Consider the following 24,289-nt stretch of genomic DNA (forward strand, 5'->3'; position numbering starts at 1 on the left):
CAGCTGCTGCATGGACACAGGCACCACGGGCTGCTTTCCCCGGAACCCCCGCACGGGGTGGCGGGATCCAAGGTGCTGAGCACCCAAGGGAGGCAGCACACGTGGTGGCGCTAGGACCTTCTGCACCCGCACCCAGCTCAGGCCACATTCCCCAACTACACAAGCCAGAAAGAGTTTCACATTTCTAGGTTGCTCACACAGGGAGTTACAAACAGGTTACCTACAGATGTCTGCTGCCTGGGAAGGACAATTCCTAGCTTGTTCTCCCGTAGGCCTCTAGGCAGGTCACACTCAAGACCATCTCCCATGTTCTGGGTTCTCCCTGCATACCTTGTGTGTGTGTGTGTGTGTGTGTGTGTGTGGGTGGGTGGATGGGTGTCACCTCAAGACTGGGCCACTGAAAACTGAGCTGGGAACACAACCTGCAGTCTGCATTTAGACGTCCCAGGCAGTGTTCCTCAATGTCAAGTCTGTCTTTGACAATGGCCGACGAGCAAGCTGGGAGAACGTCACTTACCGCCCCCCAGCAAGAGGCAAGCCCAGTGGGCGGTGGTGTAGTGCTGTTTCTGTGTGGTCAGTGGGCTCAGCAGGCACCTGGTCCACCCAGGGGATAGCCCGACGGCCACCACATGGCCACCTCTTCCTGCAGTGATGCCTAATCAGGGGTCAGCCCAGCAGTCACGGGGGGCCGGTGCCAAGCACACGGGAGGCAAAGAGTATAAACATCATCTTTGAGGTTTTTGATGTTAGCAGCAAATGCTCCAAGTCCCAGGAGCCTGTGTGCGTAGGGCGGACTCCCAACAAGAAAGCCAGCACGCGGAGTGGACAGCACGCCTACGCTGTGGAAAGGCCGCCAAGCCCCGCCTTGGAGGCAGCTTCCCCTTTTGTATCCGGGCCAGATGGGTCCATTTCATAGGCACGTGGACCTGCAGACACACACCGCACACACTCCTGGGCCCACACACTCCACAAGTGGCCAGGCCAGGCCCGCCCCTCATACAAACACATCTTAAGCAAACAGGAACCCGGGGTTCAAAATTAATACTAGGATTGCAGGATATTCTTTAATCTGCATGATTGCTTTATTATACAAAAAGTTTTCAGTAACAGTAAATTGGTTTTTTAAAAAGGACAAAAAAAAGTCATTTTGGATAGAAGCGCTTCACTAATTGCTTTATTTAAGCATACAAGAAAAAAAAAATCTTATCTGGCCAATCAGGTTGGAAGGGTTTTATGATCTGGAAGAAGCCATTAGCTAGGATAAAACACGGAAAGCTCTTGTGTCAAAACAAAGAAATAATGCTGTCTCAATTAGCAGAGAAAACCAGAGATACACACTGCTTCCCACAGCCCGGCCGCCAGCACCACCCCCTCCCGCCCCCAAACACACACACTGAGACAGCGGTTCCCAGCTCGAAGCTGGGGATCACGAGGGGCTGCTCTGTCCGACTGGACAGCCACTGCCACCGCCACCCGCCACGTCCTGATAGGGTCGTGTGCCCGGGACAGACTCGCCTGGAGCGACCGTCCCCTTGGCAGCCTGCCGGGGACCCTGTGCCCAACTCAGGGCAGGGCGGCTGCTGCAGGCACCAGAGGTCATCTCATGCAAAGGGAAGAGGATTCTCTTCCCTCAGCTGCTCCTGGTCTTTCCCCAGATATAGGCTCAATAGAAAAATACAGAGGTTTAAAAGGAACCCCCAGTCCTCATCCAGGCTCTGAGCCTGTTCCTGTGGTAGCAAACTGGCCACACTAGCCGCACAGCGGCCGGCTGGCTCTTCAGCTGGCACTACACAGCTGCAGGCAGACTGGAACCCCTCTGCCAACCCACAAGGATCCCCACAAGTTTCTAATCACATCTGTCACACTACTCCAGTGGGTTGCAGGGGAACCAGCCCTAATAACCCTCTGCTGAAAATAAATATAAATCCTCTCTTAAAGGGTCCTACTAAGAATCAGCATCTCATAAAACTGGAGAAGTCATCCAGTGTGGCCACAGTGGCCCCGGGCAGCCCGACAGCGCCTCACTCCTCCCGGGTCTGCCCAAGCCCCACACACCAGAGGCAGCAGAGCTGGCCCAGGAGTGCTTTTCGCATACCTGTCTGTCGGAGTGTGTGCCAGGTGCACCCCTAGGCCGGCAATGAGAAAACCTACGGTTGTCCAGAGGCGGCAAACTCCTGGGAAGGGACGGCAGGACAGGGCCTGGGTCCAGCCACGGGCCATCTGGACTCAGGCTCAACTCCCGGACATCTCGCCAAAGCCAGCTCAGAAGGCATTTTCGGTGACTGGTCCGTTTTAAAGTGGAGCAAAAACAATGGAAGAGAAACCAAGAAAGACACAAGGGCCATGAAAATGGGCTGGTATCTGTTAGACAAGACACATAGGATGTGGACGACTGTGGTCCCTAGCCGCACGAGTTCAGTCCACTGTCAAGCACCATGTGGATAGCAGGCAGGTAAACAGTGGCGGCTCACTGGGGCCACCAGCTCTGCGCCCCCAGATGGGACTTCCTGCTCAAGATGTTCCTAATTCTCTGGAGTAGGTTACCTCCCCGGCACCGCTAAGTGAGGCTGGAAGGGCCGATAAATCAAATCACCGGTGGGGTATTTTACTTTGAAATGGAGTGATGTTTGGTTAATAATTCGAGATCCACTAATCCTAAATGGGGTGACCCATTTAGAATGGCCTCTGTGTAAATTCACAGTTCATTAAGTGGAGTCTGGTTTGAACAGGTCATTATGTGGTTAGTATGCAGGTAATGGGCTGAGCAGGGCAGGCTGGGGACGTGCAGGGGACGCTCCGGCCGAATCTGGCTGACTTTCCAGCAACATCAAGCTTCCTTGCCACGTGAGCTGGGCTCCTGTCATCGGCGTTTGCACGCAGGTTGCTTCGCCTAGCAACCCCTTTGGTTTACAGTAGAAAACAGTGCAAAAATTCAAAATGAGGCATACTCTATCTATTTACAATTAATTTAAACTTATGATGTTGTTTTAACTGGCCCATCTAAATGTGTTAATTAACATCAATGATGGTTTTTTATTTTTCACACTTTGTTACTCTGATCATTAACAGTGATTGAAAAGCTAAATTAAGTTAATGAGGGAACGGATTATAAATTCTTAAAGGAATTCTCAGTTTGTTTTCAACTGGAAAATATATAGAGAAAGATGAAGAGGCATTTTTGCCTCTACCCATAAATTTTTGGTAGCAAATTTCTTATAAACCGTACGGTTTAAAAAAAAATTTTAGCCAAAAATTATTTTAACATACTGCTCAGACACAAGTGCTAAAAAAAAGATAGCAAATAAATGTAATCCTGAACAGCTCTGCAGTTCCTGCAAACGTCCAACTCCTTTTCTCTTAAATATATATATCTATATCTATAAAACAACTCGTGATAATTCATCACGGAACCTCCGTCCTACAGCAGTGTCCCAGGCCACGGCCATCCACTCGGAAGGAAGCAGACGCGTCCTCTGGCGGCAGAGGCAGCTGGCAGGGGCCGTGGCCAGGTGGGCTGCTCTTGGACTCGCAGCTGGCCGGCCGGCTGGTGACCTCCCATGGGCGGGGCATGTGCATGTGGCACCACGGGAAGCCTACAGCACTTAGCGGGACTTCACCCCGACGAGGACAACGATGAGGACAATGATGATAACAAACAGTATTAAGATCACCAGCATCTTCCGGTTCTTCTTTTGATATTGCTCCGCCTACAAAGAGAGGACGGGGAACAGGCAGTCACTTTCCCCAGTCCCCGAGCAGGTCTTCCTCCTTTTCTGCTCTGGCTGCTGGGTCTGGGCATACCCACATCACTGCAACCCCTGCACCTGCTTGAGCCCACGGGAGTGGGTCCGGGAAGCAGCCATGCACTTGTCCCAAAGCCCAGGGGACGCTTCCTACCCAGCTGGACCTGCCCCTGGCATCCTGCTCGCTCAGGGCTACGCCTACCAGACCCTGTTCTAGAATAAGTGCATACCTCTGTCACCACAAGAGAGGAGAGCTGGCTGATATGAACAGTAGGCACAGTTGGGAAGCCAGGCACAGAGAGGCCCATTTTTGATCTCCCTGAGTCTGGAAGGCAGGAAGCAACTCATCCTTGGACAGACAAGCGGTGCAGTGGGCCCTGTGAATGGCACGTGCAGACCACAGCAGACCACGTGCCCTCCCCAAGCCCAGGGCAGGAGCCACGGGCACCTGGGAATACCACCAATGCCACTGTGCAGACATGGAAGCCTGAGAGAAAGCGAAGCTGGTGGGCACAAAGATGCCATCTCCCCATCCCAGGCCCGCGAGCAGCCCATACCCAAAGGGGACTGTGGGGTCAGAGCAGCCTCAGGGGAGCGCTGGCAGCACACGACTGGCGATGCGGTGGAGCGAGCACGTGGCCCCGCGGGCACCTTGCAAGTCCTGCTCCTCTGCAGGAGCCTGGGACCAGGCCGGCGGGGCCAGCTCTCCCTTCCGCCACGTTCTATTAGAGTGTGTTTCACCAGCTTTTATTTAACAAACTTTAAAACCACGTCCAGTTTCACAGTTTAAATTGAGAAACGCAAGTTGATTTTCACTTTGAGTAAGGTGACTGTGTTCGTCTAAACGCTGTGAAGGCCTCTGCATGGACGCGGGAACACCGCTTCTGCCCACTAACCCACCACAGCCTCGCTCCTGGGCCAGAACACACGGCAGCCGGGGAGGCCTGTCCTGCCAGAGAAGGGGCCAGGTTTGCAGGGGAAGTGACCAGCTTCAGAGAACTTCTAAGAACTGTATGTTACATGGGAGTATATTAGAAAAATGTCCATTGGATAGCTAGACGTACCTCAAGGTCTCCACAATACCTGGAAATGGATGGAAGTTTGTAGAATGTTTTCACGTTTCTTCTAAAGAAAGCAGGCACCCAGTCATACACAGGAGCCACTAAGTGGTTAACATGTATGTTTTTTTGCAACTCACTACAAATTTCTAAGATGACTTCATTTATTTTTTAGAAGAAACTGACAAAAATTCGCCAAACAGCCACCTTATTAGCTGAGATCCTCCGTTTTCCCTTCAACAAACTGGTTTCATAAAAACCATATTCAGAAACACACTGTGCTAATTCAAGGTAAAATCAGATTTTTCTCTTCTCCAGAATGATTCTGCACCAGCAATCCAGCAGAAACACATCCCAACGAGAGGCCTGAGCCGGCACTGGCAGGCAGGCATCCGTGCGGAGGTCAGCGAACACCCAACCAGTCCCCAAAACACGGCGACTTCTCTCCATGGAAGGAGTCCTGGCCTAGGCTGAAGTGCCCCAGGAGCTGAGCTGCAGGGCCAGTGTGTGCGCCCAGGGACGCCGCAGCTCAGGTGCCCCCTGAGAGCCCAGCTCTCTCACGGAGCCTCGCGCGCCCACGACCGGCTCATTACCTTGTGCAGCTGTTTCAGGCCATCTTCAGTTTTGATACAGGACTGCTCAACATTATAGTCAATTCTATCAAGGACCGTACCCTGGGTAATAAATGAAAGTTACAGACGATCAACAAGTGCAACTGGGAAAACGGACCTTCAGAAAGGAGATACGAGGATGCCACACATCATCAGCACAGGCTCATCCATCACCACCCACAGGCTCACCTGTCTGACTTGGCTGCACGGTGAAGGTACAGCCACCGGCCCCAGCCCTGGAGCAGCGCGGGCACTCTGCGGCAGGGCACTGAGGCAGGTGCACCGAGGTTCACCCCAGGAAAACACAGACAACGGTGGGGTCGTTTTTACCTGGGGCCACCATGCGACCTGCCTCACTCAGACACATGCTGGCCTTACAAAGAACGTGGTGTGTGCAGGAGGCACAGGAGTAGGGGGCGCTGGGTCCCGGGTGCACCTGCTGTTTAGGCACTTGGGTTCAAGGAAGCAGAGAACGCCAGTTCTCTGTGCCCCTTACTAGGCCAGCACATGGACTCTCACAGGTCTACATGTGGGTCAGAACTGCACGTTCCAACCTACCATCCCAAATTGAGCACATGGCCGGAAGGAGAATGTTAATTGATTCATCTCTCAGTTCAGCGGGAACGTGGGGACACCGGGCTGTAACTGACAACCTGCCCATAGGCAGAGATAGCAGCAGCTTCCGGGGAGCGCCAGGCAATTATGGAACTAGATCCACGCAGCCTGCAGGGGCTCACACAGAGACCAGGACTCAAATCCCCACTGGCAAGATAACAAAATGCCCTAATCAGATTTTCACAGTGAACAACAATTTAATTCTACTTGAAAGCCAGTGGTTCCAATCGCCATCACACAATAACCTACTAGGTCTGGGAGGCAAATCTTCCCTATGGCCAGGACAATGGCTGAGCTGAGTCAGGACCCAGCACGCCTGCAGAGCGGGCTGCTCCCTGAGCACCCGGGGGGCACCAGAAGAGCAGCTGAGAACTTGTCTGTATTTCTTATCTGAACAGCGCTGGTTAACGGCTCTCAAGGGAACAACAGTCGCACATGTACGCAATTAATGCGCACATACACACACACAGGGAGGCAGTACGTGCCGATTTTCCTCCTGATAGGACCAGAGAGGGACCGAGTCACGGCAGCAGAAGGCCCCCAGGTAGGGAAAGGTCAAGCCACACACCTGCTCCACGATCATGGCTCCCAAGTCCCTGAATATTTCATTCAGGTCAGAAATAGACTGCACAATCTGGCCAATCTCTCGCTCCCTCTCCTCCACCATCAGGGTGTTCTGCTCCACCAGCATGAGCTGGTCGTCGGTAAAACCCTGGCAAAACACAGGGCAGAGTAGGTTAGAACCCTATTGCCCTCAGGAAAGTGGCAGTCAACCAGCCTAGATACCATTCAAAGAAAAGAAATGCCACAGATAATTGTATAAATCATGGAAACAAGCACCGATTTGCTCCGAGCAGGACAAGAGCTGAGTCCCCCAGTGCTCAGCGCTGTGGAGAGAGGCCCCACGAGAAGGCAGTGCCACCGGTGCCCAGCCTGGGCCTCCCTCCTTCCTCCCCTGGAAGCAGTGGGGCGACCACCTGCCTCAAGGTCCCGGAAAGCAGCAACAAGGTCTTCTGGGACTTCTGGGAACCCAGCAGAGGGGCGGCCGCACGAGCTGCCAGCACACCCGCGTTGGAGGTCTAGGAAGGCAAGCAGACAGAGGGTGCCCCCCGCAGCCGCTGACGGCGAGCCCTTCACGTACCCGGTCGTACAGCGCAGTATCCTCTCCGTCATCCATGAGTGGGACTGAGGTATCAAAAAAATGCTGGGCTCTTTCCTCTCGGTTCTTCATGCCTATCACAGACATGAATTCACTTTACCATCCTGGTTACAGTCCACCATTAAAAAAGGGGGAATCTGGAGTAAAACTCAACAGTGAAAACGGAGGTAATCTTAGCAACTTCCAACAGGAGTGAGGTGAGAGCAAAGCACAGAGCATGTGACCACACGCAGGCATCGCAGTCACGCAGGAACGCGCAGGGGGCACCCGACGCCCAGAGAACAACCACACCACCATCAAAGGCCCTCCACTCCCACCGCTCAAGCTCTCTCGGGAATTCCAAATGACCGTAATCACACTTGGGAAGTAATAAAGTTAAAACCTAAACATGCCAGCTGTCAAAGAGAGGACCAGTTTTGCGTGTTTCCAAGCATGTGGGGGGATTTCTCCAGAGCAGGGCTGCAGGGCCACCAGCACAGGGACAGAGGCGACGCTGGCCGGGGCGCCATGTGGGGATTAGACCGATGCAGGAGCCGGCAGAGTGTTTAAAACTGTTCCCAGGAAGGGGCTTTTAGGCATTTCCAAATCTTTTGGTTGTGATTTTTACCCATTTATGAGTACCTCTCTCAAATGCCATCATTTAGACATCAATAGTTTTAAAAATGTACTAGATTTTCAACTTCTTCAAGCCTGAGTCCGTTTCACTGGCGTCCGCATGAACTCTGTCACACGGCGCTGTGCCTTCACTCGGGGCCTGGCATGACTGCTGGAGCCCGCACGGGGCCGCCCTCCCCTCCCCTCCGAGCCAACACTCACAATGCTGGCATCTCACACAAGCAAGGGTTGGCGTCCCGGCTGCTCTTCTTCACACCTGGCTCCTTGCTAAGGTGCTCCTTGCTCCCCTGGGGGGAGTTTTTGGCTCCTGGCCTTTGTCTAGCTCAGGCCCAGTTACTGTGGCCATCTGGGGGCTCAATCAGGGACAGAAAATCACTTTCCCTCTCTCTGCAACTCCGACTTTTAAATAACATAAGTGAATCTTAAAACAAAAACCAAAAACCAAAACAAAACACGGGCAGGGAAAGGCACAGGGACAAGTGAAGAAACAACTGCACAAAAGCAGCAAAGCGGAAGGCGGCCAGAGGCAGCTCTTTCTCCAACATCTGGGCTCTGCAGATGGCTGCACTCACGTTTGAGGTAGCCCGACTGTGCTAGCCGGAAGCTGGTGGACAGCTCCTGCAGAGTCTGGGCCAGGGATGCCACCACATTCCGAAGCAGCCGCTCCTCCTGCTCAGAGCAGGCCCGGCGTGCCCGGCTGGGCAGGGCCTGCACAGCGCGCTGGCACCTGTGGAAGAGCTGGGACAACAGATCCTAGGCTCAGGACAATCCTGTGACAGAAGTCCTCTGCCCCTCTGCCACCCACCAGTCGCAAGCAGCAAGGCAACTGCCGCTGGTAACGCACAGACTCCAGGGGCTGTCCTTTCTCAGGGGCTGTCCTTTCTCAGTGGGGTGTCCTTTCTCAGGGGCTGTCCTTTCTCAGTGGGGTGCCTGGGTGTGTCCCACACTGCACAGAGCATCATCTACAGTGTCAGTGCGAGTACACAGGAGCCGGCTACTACCCATTTCTACTCCCATTTGCACGAATGAGGATACCCAGAGATTCCAGGAGAAGAACGCCAGGTTCACACATGCCCACCTGGGGCCCATCCCCCAGGACTACTTCCTTCCTCCAGCCATTAGCACCCAGGAGACTTAAAGAAACTAGTCACAGCCAACATTAGTCACACTTCACATTTTACACAAACATCTAAAAACACTGTTTCTTTTCAATGACTAAAACTAGATTTTAACCTAAAATTTTTAAGTCCTAACCTATGATAGCTATACATCTGAAAACGAACTGACTGGACTCAGTAATGCCCTGAGTTTAGTTTCTATGTCATCGTTCCATGAAAGTTCCCAAGACAGCTGCATCCCAACGTGAGCACCAGGCAGCGACGGGCAACTCCAGGGAGGGCCCAGTGAGCCCAGCCAGAGCGCTCTGCAGCTCCCCGCCCCCCCAGCTGGCACCCAGGGCACCCTCACCTGCGTGATCTCCTGGGTGGTTATTTCAATGGCGTGTTCCTCCTCACAGCTGTCATCTAGCGTGGGTCTGTTCAAATGCTTGTCATGAAGGCTAGCTAGTTCTTTCATCTTCTGTTTAATCCGGCCCACGTCATACTGGATCTACACAAAGGGAGTCCCTGCAGTTACCCGAGTGGCTCTGAGCCAGTCAGCCACACTCACAACACAGTCTGGCTTTCAAGAAATTGAGGAACTTGCTGATATGTAAACAACGTGTAACTCAAGTTACTAGAAAATCAAAAACCATTCTTTGTTGTACAATTTTTCAAGCTCTTCCTCTAATTCATGTGTTACTAAAGGTACAACTGAAGTCAATAATCATTAACATACAACTTTTTTTGTACCGTGTAAAACAAGATTCAAAAGCTAAAGCATCTCCAGGGTCAAACCGACAAGGGTGGCCCAAAGACTGTTACAGCAGATATCTTAAAACGTTACAATTACTGGGCAGCCTAAGATGTGTTCTCATCATTACAAGATTATCTTAACGTTGTCCTAATGCTTAGATATCAGCCATCCTGAGGTGTATCGTTCTAATTACACAAAAACATAAGTACATGAAGGCAACATTCCACTTACTTCATCCACTCCATCCACCCATCTTGGAGGGGAGCGCTTGGTCACGCCGATCGCTGCCTCTGGATCGAGGCTGATGCCCGGCACCAGCGCCATGCGGTCGTCGGCAAGCTAGAGATGACAGGACAGGGTAACAGGCACCTGAATTCAGCAAGCCGCCCCATCTGCTCTAAACACCACTCCTTAAGACAGACGCCGAGGAGGAAACGCACTTGCCTGGGTCACAAGCTCGCTTTGCTACTGCTAGGATCTGGCACTGCTTTCCTATCTTTTCATGTACCACTTCTTAACTTCCTTGGACAGACTTGTGAACATGAATTTGACTTGATCTGGCTATAGAAATGTAATAAAAAAGTCAACACACATGCCTTAAAACAAACATCTCTTTAGTACTGGTCTCAACAATTAATGTCATCAGACATAAATTTTGAAAAAGCACTAGGCCATAAATGGAATTAAAACGAAATTTTCTAATAGTCCTGAGTTTTATTTACATACACTTAGTTTATTTTAGAAATACTGCAGGTCCAGTCATCTTAGTCATAAGATCACTAACCGTGAGCTAACCCTGTGACCAACTACCTGAAGTGGCAGTAAAGCCACCCACCCCAGGGCAGCAGCAACCTCCACCTGCAAGCAAGCTGCACTGCTCCTCAGCGCCATGACCAAAGGCACAATTGCCCCGCTGCGGAAATGGTATCAATCGCTGTTGTTTATTGTACTTCTGTAACACACTGCCTATGCAAGTGTGAGCACAGGAGGGAAGTCACGGGTTTGGCATGGTTAAGCTGCTTTCCTGCCTGGGGCAAGGAACAGTTTGAAAGGATTTTAAGGTGCCCTTTGGAGCTCAGAATTTTTAAATGGCAACTTGAAAAGATCCCAAAAAAATGATCAAAACATAATGGAAAATATAAGAATTCTTTACAGATAGCGCTTTGTCAGTTTTTAAAAATCGCACTGCAGAACTGGGTGAAGAAATTCATTTGGGTTATTGAAATTTATTTCCTCATTTAGTAAACACTCCTTTGCTTTTCTAATAATAAATCAACAGGACAAATTTAAAAACCCACAGATGAAAGTGGAAAAGAATCACACAAGGAAAAATGTCTGGATTACAGGAACTCATCAAGTCACACGCCCTGAACCCTGAGCACACAGATCACAGCAACACTCCTCAAACTGCTGTCTTCCCTCCCTGCCCCCCAGCAGCCAGTGTGGTCCTGCCTCGGCCGGCTGGGGACACTCCCAGTCCTCCGGGGGCCTGCCCACTCAGGCCCCCCGGCTGCCCCGAGTGTCTGGGAGCCGTGATTCAGTCCCCTGGCCCCTGGCTGCTGCAGGCCAGTGTCATTTCCGTTCTCAAACAAACGGTGTGTCATCTAGACAGCCGCTGTCTGGGGCTCCGAGTCCCTCAAGTGGCAGTTCTCCACCGCCATTACCTTCTGTTTGCGTTGAAGAGGAATTGTACGTTCTTTTCATTATTTTAATCCTCACAAAAACTAGGCGAGCCAGGAACTATTATTGCAATCTATAAATACGGAAATTGAAACCCAGAAAAGTAAAGCAGCTTGCCCAAGGCCACAGAGCTATTACACATCAGATGCAGACCTGTGTGGGCTGACTGTACGCGTCCTCTCCACCAGCACCGCCCCTCCCCAGCTGCCAATCACCCCGGCAGACCCGTGAGACACAACTGTAATTTGCTAAGAAAATGAATCAGGACAAGAAGCCATCAGATTAAAATAACAGCCGCAAAACCCAGCGCTGTGATGAGTGGCACCAGGGACAACAGAGTCGTCCCCACAGGAGCACAAGACAACAGGAAAACTCAGCTTCCTCAGCGGAACACGAGTCATAGAGACAAGATGCAGGCCTCTGGCCCAGAAGGCTCTGCCTCCTTCCAGGCAACAGTACCACCCCAAGGCACCCAACTCTGGGGAGCACACAGTGGCTTAGGCAGAGGCACACCCTCCCCTCCTGCCCCGTTCACCTCCTCCCAGCACCCAGTGAGCCAACAGGTGCCGCACGGAGCGTGCCTGCTGGCAGAGCCGGCCTTGCACACGCAGCTTCTGCTGCTCACACGAAGCCAGGCCTGACACTAACATTCTTTTCCCTGGCCAAAAAAACGCCACTACGTCAGTTTAGTATTTAATCCATGGTATTTTATTATTACACCCTATTTTAATTGAGTAATAATGATGATTTGTTGTATTTACAGTGACTTTATGCTTCTGAACTCATGCACAAAATAAACTGTACTGTTGCTACTATTTACAAATGCACATTAAAGAGGATTCCTGAGATGGTATCTCCCTATCTATCTGCACTGTCATTAGCATCATTTTATTTGAAACAAACAAGACATTACAAATTACATTTGGAAAGTCAGCTGAAGTGGAAACAACTCTTAAACAGGACTTGATTGGACAGATGTTTCCCCTCTCCCCCAAAATGAGATGTAAATCAAAACTGGGGAGAACACTCTTTCAAAATTATCCAAGAAGCTTGCTAATTAAAAAGACGCTTCCATGCGGGGACGGGCGGGGGCCGCCCGTCGGCTGCACTGCAGTCTAAGCGGTGAATAAGCCACCCTTTTCTAATATGGTCCCTGGCAACAGCGATCTCATCCTGCTACAGAAGCTCTGCCCTACTGAGCAAATGCATCGCTTCCAGTGCGTGGATTCGCAGTGGCACCAGAGCATGCACTACAGATTTCGCACATGGATTTGCGACATGCATTGTGGAAGCTACTATGAATCTCATTGCATAGATCTGTAATGTTATTAACATATGCATTATGGGTTTTATGGCATGGATTTACAACATGCATCCCACAGCATACACTATGAATCGTGTCGCATGGATTTGCAATGTCTTCATGCCACGGCCAGCACACTGTACCCCATGGCTCTGATGTTACCCCGGTAGGTACTGTGAATTGTATCACACAGATTTGTGATATTATCACAGCCCTAGCACAATACGTACCGGGAATTTTATCAGCACGAGTCTGTAACGTTATCACAGTGTGTTCTATGAATTTCATCAGCATAGATTTGCAGTGTGCATCACACTATGTTCCGTGAATTTTATCAGCATGGCTTTGTTAACATTATCACAGTATGTATTATGAATTTTACCGGCATGGGTTTTGCAGTATATATCAAATATGTACTATGGAAAAGAAGACGGTTTTGGGAAGAGAAAACATAAATGAAGATAAATACCAGTGATTTGAAATGAGAACAAATACGAACATAAAAACATATGTTCAGTAAAACCATCACCCATGCAGCTCCAGGAACTGTGTGTCCCATGGCACGCATGCTTTCCCGCCTGCTGAAAACGCAGTGCGAGCAGCAGCTCGCGGCTCCCGCCTCTCCGGTGCAGATAAAACAACCGCCACATTGTCTAATCCTTTTTTTCTGCCTCTCCTGGCCTAATTTCAACTCAGCTATCCTTCAAAATAGTATGAAGTTACACATTAAAGCACCTCTTACAGAAATTTGTGCTATGAAGTAAAAAAAATCCACATCTTAAAACAGAAAATTAAGAACTTAGGCAAATTAAGAATTTACAGATTTTGCAATCTTGGATTGCAGTTCCATCCTTGGAGAACTCTTAGTACTTAATCCCTAACTCGGTCACAGTTCCCGTCGGGCAGACTGCAGCACACCCACGTGGCCTCGCATCCACTTCAGTGACATCTGTGAGCACCACGCAGTATGGACAAGTCCTTGATCTATGCGAGGAACATTCACACTGCCTTGTACATCCACTGCTCCCAACACAGCCTTCCCACTAGAGAAAGCCTGCCCTGGAGCTCTGTGCTACAGCAGCTACAACCAGCATTCCACGTGGCAGGCACAGGTTCGTGTCCTGGCTCTCTGCTCATGCAGCTGGCAAGAACAGCACAGGATGGCCGACGCGCCCGGGCCCTGCACCCAGCTCCAGGTTGCTGGCTGGCACCGGCTGTTTGGCCACCAGGGAGTGAATCAGCAGGTGCATTCTGCTTCTCCGAGTCTCTCAGGAGCTCTGCCTGCGTACGAAGGCTGACTGTGAGCTGTAAGATTCAGAAAGCCAGCTCTGCACAGACTGAGTGTGACAGGCACTTCTCGCCATACCAACCCCAAAACTACACTGAGCTAGGACACACAGGGAGAGAACAGTCTATGGTGAGCAACACTTCAAAAGACCAGAAGCGATCCTGACTACAGCCTGGCCACCTCACTTCCACAGAGGCCGCGGAAGAGGAAGCCGGCCACACACGCAACACGGCTTCGGGAGGCTCCAAGACTGGGCAACAAGATCATCAGGCTCAGGAAATCTCCGTTTTCTTGGGGGAGTGAGTAAGTGGCATGGACAACACAAAATCAGGGATGATAGCCACCATTTTTTGAATGTGTGATAATTTAGAATAATGCCTGCCTTTCTTGATTATTAAATGTTCAAAATAGTTATTTTTCAAGCTGCACAAAAATACAGAAATTAAAAAAAGAATCATACTCTTTGAATGTAAGTGCTGCTAGTTTCACCGATTTTCCTTTCAACAACTCACACATCTGAGAAAAAAAGAGCAGTAACCCCTGCCCTTTCACTCTGCCCAGAACACTTCTACCAGCTGTACCCTTTCCGTGCCAGCAAGCCCCTCTAAGAGGAAGGCTGCTCCCCGGTTGCGCAGCACACACAGGCCCAGCCAGCTGGACGGCCTCTCTGAAGCCCAGCCTGGCTCTCCCTGGCTCTCCCCAGACCAACGGCATGGCCTCGTCCTCCAAGGCTTGGTGTTATAATGTACATGTCCAACCTCAACATCTTGCACATTTTGTTAACAGTTCCTATTTGGTAAAAACCAAACCAACCAACCAACCAACCCACCCCGACAACAAACAACTTAGGAGAACTCTACACAGTGACCTGGAGCTCTAGCTGGGGTGGGTCCCTAGGTCAGAGAATGAATGGAGGCTGGGCTTCCTACTCAGCACTTCCTGAGAGGCCCCAATAGTGGCCTCTCTAGACCCCCAGGTGTGAGCAGGACCACCCCTAACCATGGTGCAGGAAGGCTAGTGCTGAGCAGGAGCCCTCACCTACAAAGAGGGTCTCTCAGCCCACCCTGGGACCTGGGAGACACTTCATGGTTCCCAGCAACACCAACAGGAAATCCTATTTCAGCCCACCCAAGCCAGCCTCTGGTCACCCACCCTCCTGCACGGCAGCTCCTAGCACAGCACCTGGCACTCCACAGAGATGAATACACGATCATCACTAGCTGAGGGCACGCGCAGATGTGCCAACCAACGAGTACACAGCATACACACTGCAGACAATTCTGGAGCCACACTCCATGACAAACATAATGGTGCTGACAGAAACAAAGGAGACCAGTGCGCTGCGACCAGGTGTGTGGGCAGCCCTCAGACCAACTGCATGCCTGCCAGCTCTGTGTGGAGGACATGGCTCTCCTCAGGTCTCTGTTCACAGCATGTACCTCTTTTCTGGACCGTGCTGCCTGGAGCTCAGCTCAGAGGGCAGACCCTGGGGGGCTCCTCATCCTACGCCCTTCCTTTGGAGGAGCAGCTCCGAACGGGTGAGCACAGGTCTCCCCCAGTCTCCTCACATCCATCCTGCAGCCTGTAGTTCTCCAGCTCAGCACGCTGAGCGTGGCCGGCCAGCGCGGCACATGGACACTTCACTGGGCATGAGCTGAGCCCCGGCCAGGAACAGGAAAGCCCCCAGCCCCAGGAATGGATGGCACATCTGGCCCAGGCAGCTGGCAGCTAAGGGTCTGCTTTCAAACATTGTTTTGAGGGTCAGAAGTAAACCTGGACATTATTCTTAGAAACATGTGTGTGTGTGTGTGTGTGTGTGTGTGTGTAACTGGACGGTCTTGGCCATCCCGACTCCGCTCGGAAGAGAGCCCTGGGGACGGCCTACATGTCCTTTAGATTTTTGGAGCACAAAAAATGCATAAATGTAAGTTATCAGTGTTTTAAAAAAAAGAATGGAATTACACTCTCCATGAGGGCACTTCACAGAGGCTGTGGGAGAGTGTAACTCAAAAGTAAGTTTATTTTGATGCAGAAAAAAGCCTGAACCCCAGACAGTTTGTTTTTCCACAACACGAATTTCCCATCAAGTTTCTAAAGACCCTTCATCTGCGTGGATTTCTTGTCTTTTGTCCCTCTTACTTCCACTGGGCAGGCTCCTGAGAGGTCTCTGGTGGCCCCACTCCACTCGGCGGAGTGCCGCAGCCTTTATGCTTACAGAGCCTGTGCTGGGACAGCCAGAGGTCTGAGCTGCTGTGGCAGATACTGATGAGCCCCAGTCACTGTGACTACCCACTAGCTAAGGTTTACAGAGGGCTCTTCATTTACTAGTTAGGACGCCCCCATTCTGAAACTGGTGGTCCTAGTTCCCTCTTCCGCCCATACTTCCAAATTACAGCAACAAAAACCCCGGCCCACACACTTCATCCTAACTCCCTTGGAAAAGGCTTCCTCTCCATCACAGAAACAGCACAGACACTGACATCACCAGCACAGTCTCCTCGGTCCTCAGTCCCTTTAGCTGCTAAAATAAAGTGCTACGGAGAGATGCCCGCTCCGACTCCTGCAAGAGATGCTAAGAACACCAGAAAGGCCCCAAGGCCGCAGCGAGCAGGCGTGCCGCCGCGCTGCTGTCCACGGCTCCAGCCGCCTCAGCCCCCGCTCAGACACCACCCCAGCTTCATCTGGCTTGCTCTGAGAAAACATCCACTCTTTACTACCTCTCCCGAAGTGGACTTTGCCAAAAGTAGGAAATAATGTTGCTGCACTCCGCTCTAACTCATCAGTTCACACGGTGTGAAGACACACTGCACAAATCCCAGTGCTGAAGTTGTGAGACAGTTATAAAGTCATCCAAACACACACTGTTAGCATTGTACATGGACATGCCCACGGGCTTCATTTTATAAATACACAAGCACCGAACATGCAAAGACATCCGGGACACAGTACCTCATCCAGCTCCTGCAGCAGTACGCGGTTGCGTCGGTCCCAGGCAGCAGGGGGGCGAGAGGCGCATGGGGACAGACAGACAGGGCAGGGTTAGTCAGGGAACACGGAGCCGCAGCGCTAAGCTCCACTAAACTACTGACAATATCCCCTCTGATTTTTCTTTCTTTCGTTTCCTTAAAAGCTACATCAATACGTGTTTATTTTTATTTACTGGGGTTGTTGTTTTGGTCAACGAGAGAAGAAACAACAGTTTGGCTATAAAAATTAAAACACATTTGCTGTAGTTTCACTAAAGCATTCTGCTCCAGGTTTGATCAATTCCGGACGGCGCATTCTGTAAATGTCCCTCAGGAACATGAGAGCAAAGCTGAACCGTAATTTTACCATGTGAAATAAATGCATATTTTAACATGTAAATCAGCCCTGCAAACGCAACAAAATTTAAAAACAAACAACCTTCAATTCCTGTCCATGTCTGTACTCGGGTAATATCTGAGGGACCACAATATGTAAGGCTGCTACAAATTAAAAATGCCACAGCCACGGCTGGACCGGCTTCGCGCTAACAGGGCAGAAAGCGTCTGCCCTGTGTCTCTTCCGACACAGGGGGCAAAATCAAGGGGAAACGCGTGCCATTTGTGCGGCAGGTACGGCTGCTTGTCTGGAAAGAGACTGTAAAAGCCAGCACCAAGACAAATCGGAAGGAGAGGGGGAGTGTGAGGGGGTGGCCTGGCCGCAGGGGGTTCAGCTGCAGTTTAAAACTAAAGCTCCTTTTTTCAATCAACCACATAATTCTATCTTCTGAACAGGCAGATGCTAATGACAAATAAGCCAAACAGCTACGTCCTTTTTTTGTTTTAACAGTATTGATCACTGAAATAATTAGTGGTGAATTTCAGTAATCAACTGTTGATTTTTTAAGTGGTTAGCAGTAAATTTAGAAAATAGAAAAACATCTTATTTGAAAATTAAATAATGTAAATGCAGGTAGTCCGAGGGCTCCACAACGCTACAGAACTACGGTAACAGTAAAGTGCCAGCAAACACGCTCTTTGCCCATTCAGTGAAGGACACGACCCAAAGCTGCACGTCCTCCCCCCAGAGCTAGCGCGGTGTTCACACGCCCAGCAGCCCTGATGGTCCTACCACCTGGGCATGCAGGAGATCCTGGCACATGGAAATCTGATCTAGTTACCTTTTACTTTAAAAACTGCCCTCATTTTTCGAAAGCTTAATATTTCCAGCAAGAGAGCACTGAAATCTTTCACTGGTAGAACCCTACGCAGGCAGGCCCTACTCAGCCGCTCGCTTCACTGAGGCCTTGGCTGGGGTCTCCACCCCCAGGGCTATGGCCCCCTGGGGCACGTCTGAGCACACACCCTCTTCCCTCTCACTCCCAAGCGCTTGGTTTTCTCAGTTATTAGTTGGGAAGAGGGGAAACCCGACTCCAGCGATCCCAGAGTTAGAGAAAACTACCAAGGCTGCCTGGCCCCCAGGGTGTGCTCGGGCTGAGGGGGCGGACAGGCCCCCTCCACCTTGCCCCCAGCCTCGCTGATGCCAAACATTTTGGGCAGCCCCCAGTGGGCAGCTGCTGCGCCCCTTCCACACAGGAAGTCAACTCAAAGGTCATCTTTTCTGAAAGAATCCCCCTTCCACCCTCCTTTGCTACTTGAAACTATAAAGTTTGCAAAACTCCCCCTGCCACCAGCAAATTTAGTCAAGACCAGAATCAAAATATTTGGAATTAGCATCAGGAAAGACCAAAACACAGCCAACATGAACACATCATCACCTTCTAAATCTTGAGAAGGTCTGAATCCAGGTTTCTGACCTGCCAATGGCACGCTGTCAAGCAAATACTGAAAACTCCAGGTAGCATGTGGGATTCAGTCTACAGAACTTTCTACACAAAACTGAAAAAATCAGTGGAAACCCATCTGTGTTTACTCAGGAAGCCTGGGAAGGCTGAGCAGGATGGCCTGCAAATACAGGCCTATGCTATAGTGATATTTACTTTATTTCCCTGACTGCCAAAATAAAAGTTTGCTTCATTTTTATCCAACAAAGTACCCTTATTCCTAAGTAAGACTCACTGCTCAGATGGAATCTTTAAAAAGCAGAAAAGCAAATAGATCTAAAGAGAAATATACGATGATTTCATACTTGGATTCTAAAGAGAGAACTAATTTTCCAACCAACTCAGCATGGATAAAAATGTGGGATTTTCAACACACAGGTTCAGAGCGAACTGCGTATGGTTGTAGCGTGAGGTAAGGAAAGATGCTATCCTACTGCAAGGAAAAACAAAGCAAAGCAAAACCAAATCACCTGTTTTTAAACAACAGTGCTATAGTTTCCCAGGGTGTGCTGTAGCACAAGTTCTAGGAAGTGCAGGCCGCACAGCTCACTCTGGAGGCCACTGACGCTCGGCCAGCTTGCGGTAGGCATCCTTCAGCAGGTGCCTGCTATGTCTGGACCCCAGGAGCTCCCGCGTACACAAGGCCCAGTCCTCACCAGGCCCGCGGAGAGTGCGCCAAGGCGACCCCAGACCCGCCTCAGGCCTATCTTCACTGTAGTGATTTCTTCCCTTCTTTGTTTTCCCTAAAGCGCCCATTTTATTAAAAAACAAACAAAATCCAATGTGCTGATTTCAAACTAATCCAAGACCAATTAACTCTAGCTTCCATTTATAGATTATGCGTAATTTTCATTCAGGACATAGACTAGGCGCTAACCACCAACCAAGGAGCAACAACCCCTGTGTTCGATCTAGATCAAAGGAAACCAAATAATTCCATCCAGCATTTCAGCAGACCAGAACAGCAACTCAGCTTGTGCTCCTCGCCCGCAGACCTCATGGCTTAGGGCAATCACTGGGCTCCATTACTGCCTGCACTTGCTTGACCAAGGCGCCCTCACGTCACGCTCCAGGCAGATACAGCGGGCTCCTGGCACAGAACCTAGGGAGGAGAGTGATCACACAGCTGACAACTCCGGGTCCCCCCTTTTCAGACGCAGAACCGGACACTGCACCGACCGACTGGCCCACTACCCACACTCTCCACTCAAAGGTGAGGCAAGCGCCCCTGCTTATACTCCCACCTTTGCTGAGGCAGAAACGGGAAGACCCAAGACCAGACCATCTGCATCCTGCTCGGAGTCCACCACCAAAGGAAAGCACTATGTGCACGGCTCCAGGGCTAAGCTTCAGAAACACACACACGCACAGCCAGACACCTCCTACAGCAGAAAGGCCACGGCTGGCTGGGCTAGGAAATTTTGGAGCAGGATCGCTACAGGGTGGCAGGTGCTTCCAGTCCTGGCCCCACAACCCCCAGAGAAGCAGGCAGGCCTGAGGGGCTTTTCAAGTGGGAATACTGGGCAAAAGGACCTTGAGGTGCCTTGCACCTTTGGGTCTGGGGAGACTCCACCGGATGTCCCCGAGGGACACACTAGCCCTCATCACAACCAACTACCTTGAAGCTTCCTCTTCCAGCTGAGACCAAAGAGCATCCTAGGTTTGAATTCTGTGCCGTTTGGCCTCAGCAGGACGTTATGCCACTTTGCGGCCAATTTCTGTCGTGTTTTCCTCTAATTAGGATGTGAAATTCATCAACATCTAGGAAAATCAATGTAAGGTGTGACTTCTTTTTAGCTGTGCCTAAGTGCGCCAAGAAGTTTTTTGCAGCTTTCTAACCGGGAACTTGAAATTCTCAAGTTCAGTTCCCGTTTTAATCAAGGTGCCATACACATTTGCGCACTGCGCTGTTTCACTTTACCCAAACATCTTCAGGCTTTTGTTTATAGTTTGTAAGACACAGAAAAATACGTAAAGTGCTATCCTGTCCTCACGGTGCTCCTCTAACTAGGTGTAGCAACTGCTAATGTTTTGTTTCATTTGTTTTCTTCTTTTGAGGAGGGGATGAAATACTTAAAATAAGTGAACAGACACCTTGACATTATAACATCAGACATTTCCGTAGGCAGCGCCGGGAGAAATCAATATGATCAATCACAATTAGTTTAATTAGTTTCTTAATATCACCTGCCGCCTACTCAATGTTCACACTGGCAGAGGTAATTTTGATTTGCTCCAGGATTCTGAAATTCACAAGTCAGAGATGCACTTTTCAACTTCTGATGGTGAGAAATACAGGCCAGAGTTATCCAAGGCTGTTTTGGAAAGCTGTGAAAAATGTTTATACTGCTTTCCGACTTCCAGAAAAGCTTAAACCGCTGTAACTGCCTCCCCGGCACATTAACATCTGGCTGCCTCAGGTTTCCCGTGTGCCCCGAAGGACTTGCCAACAATGTGAGAAGCCTCACCCTAAATGCTTCTGAAATCTGCCACATAGCCATGATTTCTAGTGCACACAGTTAAGATACATAAATGTGTGTATTAATTTTAAATTTTCACAGGTAAACTAATTTTGTACACTGAATAGTGAATTTTTTAAAAAAAGGATCTGGACTACAAGGATATTCTCAATGATCTGACTGCTTTGAGTAATCTAGAAAAGACTCAAAATAGACTTCTGTAAACAGTCTTTCCAGTGGGGTGACCAACAGAAACTTTTCAATGTTCTGCCGTAGACATGTATTTTTAGTTCCACAAATGCATTTTTAAGAAATTGAGTTGACTAAATGTACCTGTGTGGTTCTTTGCATACACATTATTTCCAAACTGTACACTTCAGTCGTTCATTTTTAATTATTTTACTTGGAATACATATAGTAAATATTAAGTGCTATGTTAAATATATATATTTACAATTATCTACCTTAGAAATCATGGAAAAGCCACCCGAGGTTAAGCCACCCTTTTACAACGCTGGCCGTGTTTGTTTCAAGCCATCAGATCTTACCGGTTTCAAAAAAAAAGACGGAGGGAGAACAATTCATAAAACTGTTACCAAGAGGTTCAGCTGTACTGAACCGTGTCTGATTAAAAAAATTGAAAAGAAAACAATATGCTTTTACACTAGTGAAATCTGCTAACCGGCGCAGCACGCACTAATGTGAACCCCGAAGCAGCAAAAAATAAAGTCAGTTTGGGAGCGCGCAGCTCTGGCTTCGCTGAACTAAAAACCCACTGACCGGTTTTCTGCATCCCCTTCCTAGCCTTGCGGGCTGAGCCCGCAGAGCCCCGCAGAGCCCCGCAGAGCCCACTGGCCCGGCGGCGTGGGGAGAAAGCCAGGCACGCCTCCAGGAACTCTGGGCTTTCTCGCTTGTCCGGCAAGCAGCGCGGCCAGAGGGAATTTCCTCGTGTGGCTTCACAGAAAAGAGAAGCAAAACAAAACAAATCCTCCGTGTGCCTGCTGTGCACCGCCACAGCACCTGGCGTGATTCTCCTGAAACATCGAAATAAATACATGAGAGACGGAACAGGTGAAAGCACAGTTGTTTTAGGGAGTGAAAAAAAGAGCAAGAAGAGTAGGTTTTCTACGAGAATGCAGAGCTGCGGGCTCAGGCAGGCCGGCTGCAGCAGGTGGTCCTGCGGGGAGGCCCACGCAGACCTGATTCCACGGCGCTCTAAGTCGGGCCTCATCCAAAGCCCCGCCAAAAACAACAACAAACAAATATCCAACACCTGCTAGCTTGTAAAATGTTCTAGTTCATAAAAGCCAAAAGAAAAGAAAAACGGGGAGGGGAGCTCCTCTGGGGTGTTAATTTTCACACACATACACACGCACATGCAAACAGAATTTCAGAAGGAGAGAGGTAAAAAAAAAAAAGTTTGGCGGAGGCAGCAGTAATCTTAATTTCCTGTCTGGGGAATATGGGGAACGCAGGGCCTCAGGCCTGCTCTGTCTGGCAGACAGGGTGGGGGGCTCCCTCCTTGCAGGAAGCTCCGAGAAGCCTATGGGGACCCCTGCCATCCCCTCCCACGGCAGATCCGGGGTGGGAGATCCCCTGCGCCCCCACCCACGGCAGATCCGGGGTGGGAGCTCCCCTGCACCCCCACCCACGGCAGATCCGGGGTGGGAGCTCCCCTGCACCCCCACCCACGGCAGATCCGGGGTGGGAGCTCCCCTGCGCCCCCACCCACGGCAGATCCGGGGTGGGAGCTCCCCTGCACCCCCACCCACGGCAGATCCGGGGCGGGAGCTCCCCTGCACCCCACGCATGACATCGGGGTCCAGGGTGGGAGCTCCCCTGCACCCTGCCCACGACACAGGGATGCGGGGTGGAGCTCCCCTGCACCCCACCCACGCCGGATCCAGGGTGGGAGCTCCCCTGCACCCCGCCCACGACACAGGGATGCGGGGTGGAGCTCTTCTGCACCCCACCCACGGCGGATCCAGGATGGGAGCTCCCCTGCACCCCACGCATGACATCGGGGTCCAGGGTGGGAGCTCCCTTGCATCCTGTCCACGACACAGGGATGCGGGGTGGGAGCTCGCCTGCACCCCGCGGGCAGGGGCCGCGCATGCGCCCCGTCGGGCGGGCAGCACCAGGCCTCGGGGAGCCTGTGGGGGGCTGCGGGGTCCCTCCTGAGTTCTGACTGCTGCTGCTGCTTGGGGTGGACACAGAGACACACAGACAGACAGAAGGGCGGCGCCGCGGTGCGCGCGTGTGCGGGGGACTCACCGCAGCAATGCTACGTGAATGCAGAGGGCTGCAGGTGGTGTGACTACTCACTTGCTCGGCTAACAGCTGCCGGTTTTGGATGGAATTATTCCGCAACAACAAGAAAGCGTCGGTTAAACGCCTGGTGGCCATGGCTCACCCTGTGTGGCCCCCCGCCCGCACCCCGGAGCCCCGACGGCGCCCGGGCCGTGACCCCGGCACGCGGAGCGGCCTCTGCACCGAGGCCTCGAGGCCTCGAACGCCGAGACCCCCGGCCCACACGGATCTCTAAGCACTGCGAGCCCCCCAATCCACGTCGCCGGAGACCCCGGCCCGGAGACCCCTCCCCAATCCCACCCCGGATCCACAAGCGCCTGACGCGCCAATCCGGCTCCAGGGGAGGGGGCTGCGGACCCTCGCCCGCCGCCGAGGGCGCTGGCCCTGGGCGCCCCGCCCCGCCCGAGGCCTGCCCAGCGCCTGCAGCTCCCTGCTCGCCCGGGAGGACGGCTGGGCCGACCCCCTCGGCCTCCTCACGCCTCTCCTCCGGCTCCCTCCATCCCCGGGTCTGTCTGTAGCTCAACCCCAGGCCGCTTCCGCGCTGTGGGTCCCGGGTTCAGGCGTCCCCCCTGGCCCTCTTCCTGTCCGTCCCTCACGAGTGCCTCCCTGCGACGTTCACAAGCTTTGCTCGCAACGTTCCGGGTGCGGGAGCTCCCTGCTCCCTCCCCATCCGCCCCCATCCCCCCACAAGGCCCTGTCCCTGCCCCGCACCCCGGTCTGGGAGCGCCCCACCTTTTCCCGGGTGACCCCCGCCCCGTGGGCCTTTCTGGGAGTGTATTCACACGCT

General features: G+C 51.5%; 1 protein-coding gene across 2 annotated transcripts; it reads right to left on the reverse strand.

The window, feature by feature from the left end:
- Positions 1–3,384: 3,384 nt before the first annotated feature.
- STX16 (syntaxin 16) lies at positions 3,385–24,081 on the reverse strand. Of its 2 annotated transcripts, none has more exons than XM_004585925.4 (8): positions 23,467–24,081; positions 9,887–9,994; positions 9,269–9,409; positions 8,374–8,539; positions 7,169–7,260; positions 6,596–6,739; positions 5,395–5,475; positions 3,385–3,707 (listed from the first exon to the last, which is right to left on the reverse strand). In XM_004585925.4, exons 1-8 carry the CDS (start codon positions 23,596–23,598, stop codon positions 3,603–3,605), a joined length of 969 nt encoding a protein of 322 aa, XP_004585982.2. In that variant the 5' UTR covers positions 23,599–24,081; the 3' UTR covers positions 3,385–3,602. The 2 variants fall into 2 exon arrangements, with proteins under 2 accessions (XP_004585982.2, XP_004585984.2); XM_004585927.3 differs by having other exon boundaries at positions 3,386–3,707; positions 23,518–24,079.
- Positions 24,082–24,289: the final 208 nt, after the last annotated feature.

Source organism: Ochotona princeps, chromosome 22, assembly GCF_030435755.1.
Source record: "Ochotona princeps isolate mOchPri1 chromosome 22, mOchPri1.hap1, whole genome shotgun sequence".
Lineage (NCBI taxonomy): Eukaryota > Metazoa > Chordata > Mammalia > Lagomorpha > Ochotonidae > Ochotona > Ochotona princeps.

What these genes read in the sequence shown, in the direction of transcription:
- STX16 (XM_004585925.4), bottom strand. Translation starts at nt 23,598, where the DNA reads ATGGCCACCAGGCGTTTAACCGACGCTTTCTTGTTGTTGCGGAATAAT. An exon ending in ATTCACGTAGCATTGCTGCG is followed by an intron (nt 9,995 to 23,466) that starts GTGAGTCCCCCG and finishes TGTCATCTCTAG; the next exon opens with CTTGCCGACGACCGCATGGC. An exon ending in GAGCCATGATCGTGGAGCAG is followed by an intron (nt 5,476 to 6,595) that starts GTGTGTGGCTTG and finishes TTTATTACCCAG; the next exon opens with GGTACGGTCCTTGATAGAAT.